Source organism: Eubalaena glacialis, chromosome 12 (assembly GCF_028564815.1).
Source record: "Eubalaena glacialis isolate mEubGla1 chromosome 12, mEubGla1.1.hap2.+ XY, whole genome shotgun sequence".
In the NCBI taxonomy this organism is placed as follows: Eukaryota; Metazoa; Chordata; class Mammalia; order Artiodactyla; family Balaenidae; genus Eubalaena; species Eubalaena glacialis.
In genome coordinates, this window is record NC_083727.1 from 32,882,104 (window position 1) to 32,896,823 (window position 14,720).

The window sequence follows — 14,720 nt, forward strand, 5'->3', positions numbered from 1 at the left end:
CATCAATCCAACATGAATATGTAAATATAATTTTTCACTACAGACACGTTTATGTTAGTGAATGTACTTGGTGTAAATATTCTGTTTTCTTCTTCAGCTGGTATAGTTATTTGATATTAATAGAGCAACCTGTCAGATCATCTCAATTTTATTATCACTACTTATAAGCACCAGGGGACGGGAATATTTTTTAACATATTTTGTAAACCGTTCATCCCAGCATTAGACGTAAGAAACATTTTAGATGAAGGAGTATTTTGAAATACCTTATTGGGACTTCCCTGGTGGTCCAGTGGCTAAGACTCCACACTCCAATGCAGGGGGCCCGGGTTCGATCCCTGGTCAAGGAACTAGATCCCACATGCTGCAGCTAAGAGTTCGCATGCTGCAACTAAAAGATCCCACGTGCTGCAACTAAGACCCGGGGTAGCCAAATAAATAAATAAAAAGAAATACCTTATTATAATTTTCAAAGAGATTTTCAAATGACAGGCCAGTTAAGATAATATAATTTTATGTCTGCTCTTTGATGAAAAGACAAGACAGATGAAAGGTACCTAAATGTAGTGTAATTTTATAGAAACTTAACTGCAATATTCCAATTATAAACTGAAATCATGATAAGATAGAATTACATTCATTTTAAAAATCTTTTATATTCTTAAAATAAAAAGCCACTTTGTAAAGGAACATAATTATATTGTGCATATTTTCAAAATATGTGATTTTCCATATACTACAAATGGAGTTCCTTTATAAATGAATTAAAATTTTACAAATTTTACAATTTAAAATTTTACAAATTTTAAATTCAGTTTTCTTTCTTTCCCACCATATCCGACCAAAACTGATGCATGTCCCACCAAAATTCATTGGAATGGATGAATGGTAAAATCGGAAAAGTAGCACTTATCCCCAGCAAGGGTAGGCCCAGGGGGTCAGAGGCCACCCTGAGGGACACAGGCTAAATGGCAGCTCCTCTCCTATGTTGACACATCATCACTGACCCAGTTTGTACAATCATCTTTCTGTTCTTTCTCAAAACCACCTCAATTCTTCATGTAACTACACCTTTTGTTGTTCCTGTCTTGGAGTCTCCCAGACATGCTGGAATTCTAAATTGAATCCTACTAAGGCCCATGCAAGGGTCTTTGCTACAAAAAGAACAGGGCTTGAATGTACCAGGGCCCAAGATGAGTTAAGTTGCAACAGAATTTAGTTTTGACCTTCCTGCCAACTGGGGCAAAAAGAGGTCATTGTTCACATCTGAAGAGGCAACATTTTTCCTGCCAAGCAAATCTAATTCGTAAGGATTTACTTTTCCTCCCTCTTACAAATGGAGCTACAAATTGCTGATTCTTTTAAACACTGTAGCATCCCTGTTTATGACCTCATGTTCTGTAAAGCCAAAAGCTTTGAAGGATGGAGAAAATTTTACACTAGAGTATTACATTACAATGTGTTTCTGTGTTTTGTACCCTCCATGGTGATTAAGCAAATGGAAAAACACTAAGAAGAGTAGAGAGGTAAATCCATTGAATATACCACTTATCTCATGGGATTTTAGACTTCAGATGAATTGCCTAAATTATTTTGGGCTTCATTTTGAATTTCTGATAGCTCCTTTTTAATGTCTTTATGATTTCTGAAAATTAAAGATAGTTGGATTAAGATACACTGTGACAACTTTCACATCTTTTAAAATTTCTTGACTGGGCACAGCATTTCCATAATATAGAAAAAAGTTATTTCCTATGCTGTAGAGATGGAAAATATTGATGCAGGCAAGAAGCCAGGAGGCAGGCCGTTCCCTCAAAGGCAGGGAAGTGGGTTTGGCTAAACTAGAGGAAGGTTTTGGGAAGGAGTTAGGGAGGGGAAGAGATTTTTCATTTGTTTTGTTTCTGTTGTTTGTCCTTTGGTGGTTGGAAGGAATTTACCAAAGAATTGATGGTAGATGCCTCAACGAAGGACAGTGTGTTTCTTAGTCCTGTCACGTGGGCTTCTGCAGATAACCAAGCAGCTGCAGAATTTGTGTGAGTATGAGCTTAGGTCACAGATCTTTTGTCCCCAACCCTCGTCTTCCCTCAATCTCCAAGGTCAGCGTGGCACTGCTTAAACTACGCTACAAAACCCAAAGCTTCAGCAGCATCAAAACATCCACCCATGAGTCTTAAAAATGCCTGGTTCCTCATATTCTACCCTTAAAAAAACTTATAACCATGGTATGCAGATGGCTATACTTGTCAGAATACCAGACTGTTTCCAGATCAGTCCTACAAAATACTGGTTTTAAATGCAATGTTTAAAAATCCTTTGCCAACCTCACGACCTCATGTCACTGCTGCTTGTAAATCATGCTGTCAAATGACATTGCTTCTTATGCATCTGACTTTTAGCTTTAGGTCCAAGCAACTTGTAGCCCTGTGAATTGATAAGTCTGTTTCCTTTGCTTAATTGCCTTTTATTATACTTCTTCTAGTATTTATAAAAGGAGACATAATTAGATTCTCAAAACAGAATCAACTGAGTAATTTCTTTTTTTATTGAAGTATAGTTGATTTACAGTGTTTCAGGTGTACAGCAAAATGATTCAGTTATATATACATATATGCACACATATATATGTTCTTTTTCAGATTCTTTTCCATTATAGTTTATTACAAGCTATTGAATATAGTTCCCTGTGCTATACAGTAGGTCCTTGTTTACCTATTTTATATACAGTAGTGTGTATATGTCAATCTTAAACTCCTAATTTATCCCTCCCCCACCCCCTTTCCCCTTTGGTAACCATAAGTTTGTTTTCTATATCTGTGAGTCTATTTCTGTCTTGTTAATAAGTTCATTTGTATCTTAACTGAGTAATTTCTTAAGTTGCTGACAACATTATCCTGTTTAAATGATGAAGACACTGGTTTTAAAAGCTTACAGGAATTGTATGGCGCTGCATGCAGAGTAGTGGAATTAACTTTGTACTGTATTATTTTTTGTGCAAAACCTCAGGTGTTAAAGTTGAGTGAATCAAACTCCTCACCTCATGGCATATTATTGTCATTGTTCTGTGCCAGGCCTTTCTCTTGTTCTATTCATTTCTTTTTGTGCTCGTTCTTCTCTGCCCTCTTCCCCACCTCTGCTCTTGGGCAATCCTTCTATTGTGTTTCATCTGTATCTTTTTGTTTGTAAGGTGTTCTAAAATGTGTACTATGATTTTGGATTTATACATATTTGACCCAGTGAAAATGGTATTCTATACCCCATTCGTGTTTCACTTTTTCACTGACACTCTTTAAGACTCATTCATGTTACTATGTGTATTTCTAGCCCATGACTGTAACAATTATTACAAGCCCTTGCCTCAAGCCCCTCAACGGATTGTACTGCAGAGAACGCCATTATACCTGTCTGGTTATGGACTCACCTGTGTGTTATTCCTTTGGCTTGTCCACCAAGAAGTGGAACTGATGGGGCAGAGGGCATGCATGTAGTTAATCTGACCAATTACTTTCTAGAATGATTTTGTTAGTCTCACTCCCATAATACTGCATATCCCTGTCTTCCTGCCATTGCTTGGCACTAGTCAGCCTTGTGAGTTTTGCCAAGTCTAATAGGTATAAAGTGCAATCTGATTCTTGTGATTTGCATTTCCCTTGATAACTAATGACTCTGAGCATCTCTTCATGTGTTTGTTAGGCTTTTGAGTTTCTTCTTTTAGAAAATTACCTCTTTAGATCCATTGCCCAGTTTTTAATGGGTTGGCATCTTTTTCTTGTTAATTTGTAGGAAGCAGTCCTTCCCATGCCCTAAGTCACAAAGATATTCTCCTACTCTTTCTCTTATTAAGTTTATAGTTTGCACTTTCATGTTTAGATCTTTAAGTCATCTGGAGTCTGTCTTTGTATATGCTATTAAGTAAGGATATCCATAGGGTGAGTTGCTCTTACAACACCAATTACTAAACAATCCATCCTTTTTTTATTTGTTTATGGTGGTACTTTTATTGTATGTTAAGTTCCCCCAAAAGACTTGGGTGTGTTCTGGGCACTGTCCTTTATTCCACTGGTCTCTCAGTCTACTCTTCTGCCATTGTCACATTACATTTGATTACTTAGTGTTTATTACTTAGTATCACGTAGCACTTAGTGTACAGACATTTCTGGGGTGGTTCACCCTCATATTCTGGAATAAGGGGAAGGGCAGGGGGTCCTTGTCTCAAGAACCCACCCTGGGACTCCTTTGTAGCACCTGCCTTCTCATAGGAGAACTAGAGCCTGGCCTAGGGGTGCTGAGCTCAGGACCAAAGGAAGGTTGCGAGCATCTGCCCGTGCAAGGAGCACCAGGGTAAGCTCTGTCTTGCTCTTGTGGAGAACCTGCTGTGACAGGATGGAGGTGGCCTATGGAGGCATCCTGCTCCTGTCATCCTGACCCTGGGGTGGGGTGGGGATGGCAACTGGTTGACATAGGGCACTGGACCCCGATCTTCACACTTACCCAGCCTGATGCACATCATTTCTCGGAAGTCTCTTCATGCAGAGGATTCCTTGGTGGTCCCTTTGGGCCTCTGCTAACTCCTAATTTATCCCTCCCCCATCCATGCCCCATTTGAAACATCAGGATGTAAACATACTTTGAAATGCTTAAACTCGTCTTTAATGCTTTTTGACGAATGCACGCATTTTCTTTTCTTAAGTTATTGAGGTTTTTTTCATCCAGTAGAGGCTTCGACTTATTACCATAAACTTTTCACTCTTGGGATATAAGCTGACTTTAATAATAGTCATTGCTTCTTTCAAATTTTCCTGATAAAAACCTGGCTTGAATCTTTCATGTGTCCAGTCTTTCACATTTATGCCTGATCTTTTCATCCACTTTGAAAAGATTCTCCTCTGTCTTTATGGAGTAGATTAACTCTGAAATGGATATTTGGTGAACATTTATTTTGGTTTCTTGAAGCAGTACAGGAAGGACTTTGAATTTTCCACAGGGGCTTTTGCTTTTCTCTCTTTCTTTTTTTTTTTTTTCCTAATTGCAATGAAGTTCTCTCAGTTTGGAGGCTATTAATGTGATCTTTAAGTGCACAGATTATTTTATCTTTATCAGTTAATGTAGTCTACATTTTGGTTTTTTTAAAGAGTTTTAAGTAAGTAATTTAATCCTATCAATCAGTTTCTTCAAAATTCCTTTTGATACCATCTTCTTGGAGGTTTTCATTTTATGCATGATTTATTACATCCAGCTCCAAGTTCTTAAAATCCATGTTGTCTTCTCCAGGAATAGCAGTCACTCTAGTCTTCCAGTTCCTTGTTTACCGTCTGTTTAATGGCTCTATTCATTATTGAAAGTGACATATTAAAAGCTCCAGCTACTGTTATTACTGAATTGTCTCTTTCTCCCTTCCATTCTATCAGTTTTTGCCACATGATTTTGGGGTTGCTGTTGCTAGTGTATATAAGTTTATAATTGTTATATCTTCCTAATGGATTGGCCCTCTTCCCATTATAAAATATTTTCCTTTGTCTCTAGGAACAATTTTTGTCTTAAAATTTAGTTTGTTTCATATTAGTATAGCTATTCTGTCTCTCTTTTGGTTACTGCTTACTGGTATATCTTTTCCCATCTTTTTACTTTCAATCTACTTATGTCTTTGAATCTAAAGTGTGTCTCTAGTAGACAGTATATATTTGGATCATTTTTTAAAAATCCATTTTGTCAGTTACCTAATGTGATTACTGATAAGTTAGGATTTATGTCTGCTATTTGTTTTCTGTACGTCTTTTTCTTGTTACTTTATTCCTTAATTACTGCCTTATTTTGTGTTAAGTAAATATTTTCTAGTATATTAATTTAATTTCCCTATTGTTTCTTTTAGTAAATAAACATTCATAGTTATTTCCTTAGTGGTTGCCCTGGGGATTACAACTAACATCTTGATTTATAATAATCTAGTTTGGATTAATATCCATTTAATTATAACAGCATATAAAAACTTTGCCCCTGTATAACTACACTTGTCTTCCTTTTATACACTGTATGCCCATCAACACAGAATTTATAACTCTTGCTTCATGCAATTGTTCTTAAAACAAGATGGGAGAAAGAAAGAGTTACAACCAGAAAATACATTGATACTGTCTTTTATACTTACCTATGTAGTGACCTTTACCACTGCTCTGTTTTTTCATGTGGATTTGAGTTACAGTCAATGTTCTTCCATTTTAGCTTGAAAGACCATCTTTAGTATTTCTGGTAGGGCAGATCTGCTAGTGATCAATTCTCTAACTTTTTATTTATCTGGGAATGTCTTAAATCTCTCCTTCATTATTTGAAGGATGTTTTGCTAGACATAGAATTCATTGAGGGAACTGATTTCTGGTTTGAGAATTGGGTGTTCCAGTGTTCAATTATTATGGTTTTGGCTATAGCTACCAGAAAACCCTGTCTGAAATTGGCTAAAACTATAAGGAGAGCTATGCTCTCACATAATAAGAAACCCAGAGGTGGATGAGTGTGGATATGATTGCTGCTCACCCATTTAATCAGCTCGTCTCCTCCAGACAATCATCATGTTTGTACATCACTCCCTTGAAGTGAGATGTGGCCATGAGACTGACTCTGATCAATGGAATGTGAGAAGAAATGTCAAGCGCATTGAAGATCCAGTATGCAGTGCCCCATCTTTCCCCTTTCTTTTGCAATGATGACTGATATTCTAGATGGTGGAGCCAGTTTCTTGGGTGAAGAGGATGAGGAGCTGGGCCCCGAGAGGGACATTCACATGAGTGATAAACTTCTGTTGCTCTAACGTTTGGGGGTTGCTAGATAGAGCCACAGCATCTTGCGTATCCTGAGTAATACCAGCGGCTCCAAGTACAGCATGTCAGGCTTTGGATCCACATCTCAGTGATTCTCCTGTTCCAGGGCAGGCTTCATCAAGTGATGGAGTTTTATGGACTTTTCTCAGAGTCTGAAACATGAAGAAAACACAATATTTTGCCCGATTCTGATGTGAAATATCTTATCAAACATATACTGGGAATGTTGCAGCAGTTTCTGTAGAGAGGTTAATTTATGCTTTTTTTTTTTAAACTTATGCTATATCTAGGACAGGAACACAGGGATTTAATAAGTGTTTGTGGGGTGTCCTTGCATCCAAAGTCCTCCAGACTTTTGTTAAATAAATAAATAGATAAATAAATAAACAAACAAACTGCCGGGTGTTAAATTACTAACGCTATACTTATACAGTAGCCCCCGCAACATCCACAGTTTCGCTTTCTGGGGTTTCAGTTACCCTCAGTCGACTGTGTTCTGAAAATATTAAATGGAAAGTTCTAGAAATAAACAATTTATAAGTTTTAAGTTGAGAGAGAGACCACATTCACATAACTTTTATTACAGTGTATTGTTATAATTGTTCTATTTTATTATTATTGTTGTTAATCTCTTACTGTGCCTAATTTATAAATTAAACTTCACCATAGGTACGTATTAAGGGAAAAACATAGTATATATAAGGTTCAGTACCATCTGTGGTTTCAGGCTTCCAGTGGGGCTCTTGGAACGTATCCCCCACAGATAAGTAGGGGGCTACTGTAGTTCATTTCTCTCTTTAAACATTTCTTTTCCTACTTGTTGGGTATATATGTACCCAGTGACTTTGAAAGTCATGAAGTAGTTTTGTGTGTTAGCTTTCTTTGGCTTACAAATACGATGGAATTGAAAGTCATGCAAAAACTGCTTAGTCAATGCTAAGGACATACACTAGGTTTCTTTTAATATTTTTTAGGTCATTTACTGTTTGTTTCTTACTGCACCTGACATAATGATTTATTGTATAAATACTAATCATTTTTATAGCCTTTTCCACAGATGTTTCTCTCATGGTGCAAAACTGAACAAGAAGCAAAAGTTGAAGAAAAATGTTGACAGTTAATTGCATTCTGGATATAATGCAATTACTGCCATCAGCAGGTGGCACGTTTGCTAATACTAAGTTTTACAAGTCAGCTGTGCACTTGGAAACACGGGGCAAAGTCAAAGCAGTTTCCCTGCTGACTGACTAAGACACGTGACTGAATGTTAAGGAAAGAGACTGTTCAAGTTACACAGGGAAACATCGTTTCCAAAGTCAATTTGATGACAATAGAAGTGGAAACAGGGATGACTGGAATTTGGTATGAAGAAAACTCTAGCATCTAACACAGCACTGTTCAATAGAAACATAATACAAGCCACAGATATAATTTAAGATTTCCTAGTAGCCACATTAAAAAATGTGAAAAGAAGCAGGCGGAATTATAACATTAAGAGTATAGTTTACTTAACCCAATATTATCATTTCAACATGTAATCATTATGAAAAATTGTTAATGAGATGTTTTACATTCTTTTTTTGCATACTAAGTCTTTGAAATTCAGTGTTTCCAGCACACATCTTAATTTGGTCTAGCCACAGTTCAAGTGCTCCATAGCCATATGTGGCTAGTGGCTTTTAGACCGGATAACTCAGATAAATACCCCCTTAGAGGAATTAGAGGGTTAAATGACACTCTCTGGGGAACACCATAGTTAGCAGGGAGCATGACCAGTTACTAATGTCAAACCCTTGTTGCATTTCTGGGATAAATCCAAGTTAGTTGTTCCTTGTTCCTAATATTTGCAACTTTGTTCATGAATGAGATTGACCTGTAATTATCCTCTCTCATACAGTTCTTTCAGGTTTGGGAATCAAATTCATAGACATAGAGCCTTCGTAGAATGGGTTGGAATTCTTCATAGAATTTCTTTTTTTTGACTCCTTGAAAAAATCTGCATAAATTTGGTATGCCCTCTGTTTTAAAAGTTTAGTAGAATTTGTCTGTGAAAACCTCAGGTCTTGGTATTTTCTTTGTGGAAAGACTTTTGTCTTCTAATTAAATTTATATAAGGGTCTAGGAATTTCTTTTTAGTCTGTTTGTATGTTATATTTTTCTAGGAATTTGTTCAGTTGGTCTATGTCTTGCTAATCATCCTATGTTCACAGATAGTGGATCTACCTGATGCTTTCCTAATATGCTTGTAAAAGTCTTGATATAGGAGCCTTTTAGGCTCTTTACCATTTTTCCATCTTTTACAGGTAACATCTGCTCACATTCTGGTCAGCTAGACAGTTTGTCAACTTGTTGATTCAAGTGTAGTTCAGCCAAGTGTCCGCTCAACTAACTTTTCTAGAAAGATTTTTTTCTTGTCTCCTCAAAGCCTATTGATTACCTTAGATTTTTAATGAGAATATGTGAGGTACTTTTAGCCACCCCACCCCATCCAATGTACCCAAATGCATAGCGAATATAATTGACAGCTTCATGATTTAGCATCACAAAATACCCACCATAATTATTTTGAATTTGGATTATATGGCATGGTACTGCAGCCCTAAAAAAGCATTTAAGAAGGAAAAATACAAACAATAACAATAACAAAAACTTAATTTAAAACCTTTTATCTCGTCTTAATATTTTGTCTTCTAAAATTTAAATGCATAGGAATAAATGACATTTCTATTCAGTGTGAACATTCTGGATAATCTAGGTTTCCACGTAAAAAGGTATGTAGGAAATGAAATAACTCTTAGATCTGTCAAGAGAACAGATTATGGAACTTCCCTGGTGGTGCAGTGGTTAAGAATCCACCTGCCAATGCAGGGGACACAGGTTCGAGCCCTGGTCCAGGAAGATCCCACATGCCGCGGAGCAACTAAGCCCGTGCGCCACAACTACTGAGCCTGCTGTCTAGAGCCCGCGAGCCACAACTACTGGAGCCCATGTGCCACAACTACTGAAGCCCGCGCACCTAGAAGCCAGTGCTCCGCAACAAGAGAAGCCACTGCAATGAGAAGCCCGCCCACCGCAACAAAGAGTAGCCCCTGCTCTCAGCAACTAGAGAAAACCCGCATGCAGCAGCAAAGACCCAATGCAGCCAAAAATTAAATAAATGAATAAATAAAAACATTTTTTAAAAAAGAGACCAGATTATAATTCCAGAGTCAGTAATTAACTGTTTGATTTGTTCACAGCGTCAAAGACATTTGTTAACCACGTTCAAAGCCAAGCATAATGCTACATAGTAGTGCACACCATATGAGTGAATCATTGAGTGTGCCATGACAGCCCATAATTCAGGTTTTCATGAAGCATTAAACTGCCACTTGAAACATGGAACATATTAATATTTTGAAAATATTTTGCAGGAGGAAGCTGTTTGTTTAGATTATGAGGTAGATGAACATATTAACTGGTTCCAGCAAGAATATGTGAAAACAGAAAAGGACTGGAGCGAAATTGATAAGAGGATGAGCCAGACTTTGGAAATAAGAAGAAAGTTGATCGGCAGCAGAACACCTCTCAAGGACATTCTTAAAATGTTTCCTTTCCTGAAGTGCCCCTATCAGGTATTTTTATTTGCTTATAATAGTCTGATTATAATGTCCAAATTGATTTTTGTCTCTTTCCTCTTGGAATGGTAGCAGGACTATGCAGCAAGATGGTGGTTATGAATCTCAGGAGAATGCTCGAGGCCCAAGGGGTACGACTAGGACCATTTGGTAAAAATTTCTGGAATCATATTCTGATAACACACACTGGCTGCCTTCAGCTTTGAAGAGTTCTCCATCACTGGACACACTGTGGAGGCAGGGGCACCACTACTTTGGCGTATTTTGACAATGGGAAACATTTTCCCTTTGCATGCATTTAGACAATCAAGATAGTTTATGAGATAACTGTTAGCATGCAACATTACTCAAAATCTATTTCCTTTATGATCCCAAATCATTTCATAAAGTGGTCTTAAAATATACGAAGTTTATGGGTAAATCAGACACCCTGCCATTTAGTTTATTTAAGGTGGCCATTAAAGGGTCCTATTACAATTTTAGTGTAATTTTGGCTGTAGTATATAATGAAAGACTCTTCAATGTTTTTATCTGAGAATACATTTCATGGAGGAATTCTGTAGGTGCAGTCAACCAAACTGGAAATGAAAAGTTTTACATGCTTTTCTTCTTCCAAAAGAAACTGAAATAAGAATTTGCCTGCATGCTTTATTTTAATAATAATGTCTATAGGAAACATCTGAGTGTTTGCTACATAGCAGCTATGTTCTCAGTGCTTTACATGGATTATTTTAGTTAATTTTTTCTCAACAACCCTACCTTATTTATTGCTTGCTTTCTCCTTAATCTTTGGGCTGCTAGGAACAGTAATATACGGTAGCCTCTAGCTGTTAGAAGAGTATGCCAGATTGACACATGTACAAAATATACTTTTAAAGCGAAAAACTGTTTAACTGATAGTCTATAAACTCTTTAAATGTAAGGAGCATGTTCTGAACATTGTAGTAGTTCCCAAAGTACCTAGCAGAGTACTGTGTGTAAAATACAAATGAAGTATTGATTTTTTTGAATGCTGGATGAGTTAGTAGATGGTTGGTGATTTAGTCCAATCTAGCTGCTATAAACAAAAATACCATCGACTGAGTAGCTTATAAACAATGGAAATTTATTTCTCCCAGTTCTAGAGTTGGGGAAGTTCAAGATCAAGGTACCTTCAGATTTGGTGTCTGGTGAGAGTGCACTTTCTAGTTCATGGATGGTGCTTCTTAGCTGTAACTTCATATGGCTGAAGGGCAAGCTAGCTCTCTGGGGGCTTTTGTATAAGGGCACTAATCCCATTTATGAGGACTCTGCCCTCATGACCTAAGCACCTCCCAAAGACCTCGTCTCCTAATACCATCACACTGCTAGGTTTCAACATATGAATTATTTGGTGGGGGGCACAAACCAAGGGGACTCTTGGTCCCCTTCATGTATTTCCCCCATTCCCCACTTACAATAGTGGTTGGTAAGGCTGCTCTGGTCACTGATGTTGCAACCTTTGAGGTTTTCACTGGACTGCAGCCTACAAAGTTTTAGTGATTAAAACAGATGAGCTATAGTTCAGTGGCCTTTCAAAGAACTATAGTTGATAGTAAATCTGGGGTTCATTATAGCTCTAATGAAGAGTAGAGACATTTCAGACCTAAGGCTGTATCTCTCCTGCTTTAAGTCTCCCATTGTGGCATCTGTAAGTCTTTTCTTCCTATTCCCTCAGGTATTTCACCCTTTATATTCAAAATGTGGATTGGGGTATAGTTTTGGTAATGGCTGTACTTACTGAATAAAGTTGCCCTATTTATTGTTGTAAACAAAAGGATTAAACATTTTAGACTTCTTCAGGAAGTACGTCCCTAACTCAGCCTTGGGTAGCTAGCTGGGATTAACAATTCATAAAATCCTTGTGGCGCTTCTGAAAATAAAAGCAAGTTTGACCTTGCTTACAAATACCCGGTTAACAAACGATCCCTATAGTAGGGATACAGCTGCCTCTGCTTCAGACCTCCCCCATCACCTGTTTGTTTCTACTACCAATGTGAAAACACTTGGCGCTTAGGGAGCTTGTGGACGCAGGTTGGTTGAAGAGAATCAGCCAGTGTGGGAAGCTGGTCCCAGGACCCTCAATTACCACCTGTACTCATCAACGTCCTCCTCTCAAGAAACTTTCTCTCAACAGAAAATTTTAAAATTTAAACTTTTAAAATGTACTTCATGAGACTAGAATATTATCAACTAGGAATTTGTTACTGGGACCTAGTTGATGTGGCACAAGACAAGTAAGAAAAGTTGAGGAGGGGAAAATACCAAACACAAATTTAAATAATTCCTCAAATTTCCAGTAAATCCTTTGAAATGCTATAGTTTTCACCTTACTGAGAAACTATTTCAACAATCATTGTTTAAAACTTAAATGAAGTGCCTAAGAATCACCAGCTAATATAATAAAGTTTCAAAGGAAAACAAAAGAATCTGAGTTTTGTTTTTGGCCATGATGGAGAAACTGGTCCTGGACCTACCTTCCCATCATTAACGTGGATAAAACTGGGAAAAATATCTATGAGGCAACTGCTTCCAGGCATTGGAGAGTAGGCATCGCAGGACTCTGCTCTTTTGTTTGTTTGTTTGTTTTATGAAATTGATTATTTTTAATGAATTAATTGAAATATAGTTGACTTACAACATTATGTTAGTTTCAGGTATACAACATAGTGATTCAATATTTTTATAGATTATGCATTATAGAAAGTTATTACAATTATACTGACTATATTTCCTGTGTTGTACCTTACATCCCTGTGACTTATTTATTTTATAACTAGTAATTTTTTATCTCTTGGTCCCCTTCATGTATTTCACCCATTCCCCATCCCCTTCCCCTTGGCAACCACTAGTTTGTTCTCTGTATCTGTAGGACTCTGATCTTGATTAAAGGGGAACATACAGGATGTGTCTCAGTTTTCTTCCTTGGGGTTACTTTCTAGATCATGGCACAAAAAGGTGAAAGCAAAGCAGAATGGTGGTCTCACAGAGTTGAACAGTTAGAGGTGGGAGTTTGGGAATGATGAAGTAGCTGGTATTTGCGAGACAGGGTACTAGAGGAAAGACGGAGGGCAGAAGTCCATGGAGGGATCCCCCAGAGGTCTTTGGCTGAGAGCTGGACTGCACAGGACAAGACTCCACAAAGCTGCGAAGAGAGGCTGCCACAGGACGGCAACCTGAAAGCAGAGGCCACACGGTGTTGAAAAATAAGAATTCTGGCCCAGTCAGAGTGGGAAGACCTTGCTGAGAGTCTTGGGCGTCCATCTGAGACTCCGGAAAGTCCATACTTTATGTCCTAGATTTGAGTTGGGGCCATTGCCTAGAACTAAGGACGAAAACCAAAATAAACCAAAATAAACTCGTTCAAACAAACGATAAGATTAAGTCTGACAGAACCAGAAGGATCAACCAGAAATTTAATTGCCTGCCAGAACAAAATTTAACACCCTTGAAAGGAACACAGTTTAATCCAGACTCCCTACTAGTGGTCACTAGGGGTAATAGTGAGTGGTGCCACTCCAGTTTCCACCCCTGGATTCCTGGACCTGTGAATTCTGGCTACGAGAGAAACAGCACCATATATTGGGCTCTGACTCAGCGCATATACAGCTCCTGGAGAACCTTTCCCCAGCCCTACAAGGAACTGCTACCTAACTGGTGCTGTAACCAAGTCTTCAAAAGGCCATTTTACCGTTCTATCAAGCCAGCTGCTTCAGGATGGTGGGAACACGGTAAAACCAGTGAATTCCATGCAGCATCACTGTGGGGCATCTTAGCAGAGAATGGAATATATATTTTAAAAGAACCAAATTGAAATTCAGAACTGAAAAGAACATTTATCTGAAATGAAAACATCATTGGATAGGGAAATGCTTATTGGGAAATGCAAACTAAGGGTCTGTGAACTTGAAGATAGAAGTGATCCAATCTGAATAGAAAAGGAAAAAGGATTAAGGTTAATAATCTTTGGGACAAAACCTGGGATTGTAGAGAGAGGGGCTATTCTGTGACTGACCATTCACAACTGGGGGTTTGGCTACATGGGGTTTGGCTACATGAGGTTTGGGGAAGATTTGAGCAAATAAGTAAATATTGGGTTGGCCATTCTGTGACTGACCATTCATAGCTGGGGGTTTGGCTACATGACGTTTGGGGAAGATTTGGGCAAATAAGTAAATATCAATACATCCAGGATAATGGGAGCCAGGTTTTCGCTGTTGAGAGAGGATGTAAGGGAAGCACAGAGGTTGGAATAAGGCCTGTGTTGTTGGGTTGG

At 37.9% G+C, this 14,720-nt stretch overlaps 1 protein-coding gene across 1 annotated transcript in view; it reads left to right on the forward strand.

Moving 5' to 3' along the window:
• The window catches only part of SAMD3 (sterile alpha motif domain containing 3), a 47,636-nt gene that overhangs the window by 29,321 nt on the left and 3,595 nt on the right, over positions 1–14,720 (forward strand). The window contains exon 8 of the mRNA XM_061207426.1: positions 10,223–10,423. Within this exon, the coding sequence (XP_061063409.1) occupies positions 10,223–10,423 (201 nt within the window). The remainder of the gene's footprint in view (positions 1–10,222; positions 10,424–14,720) is intronic.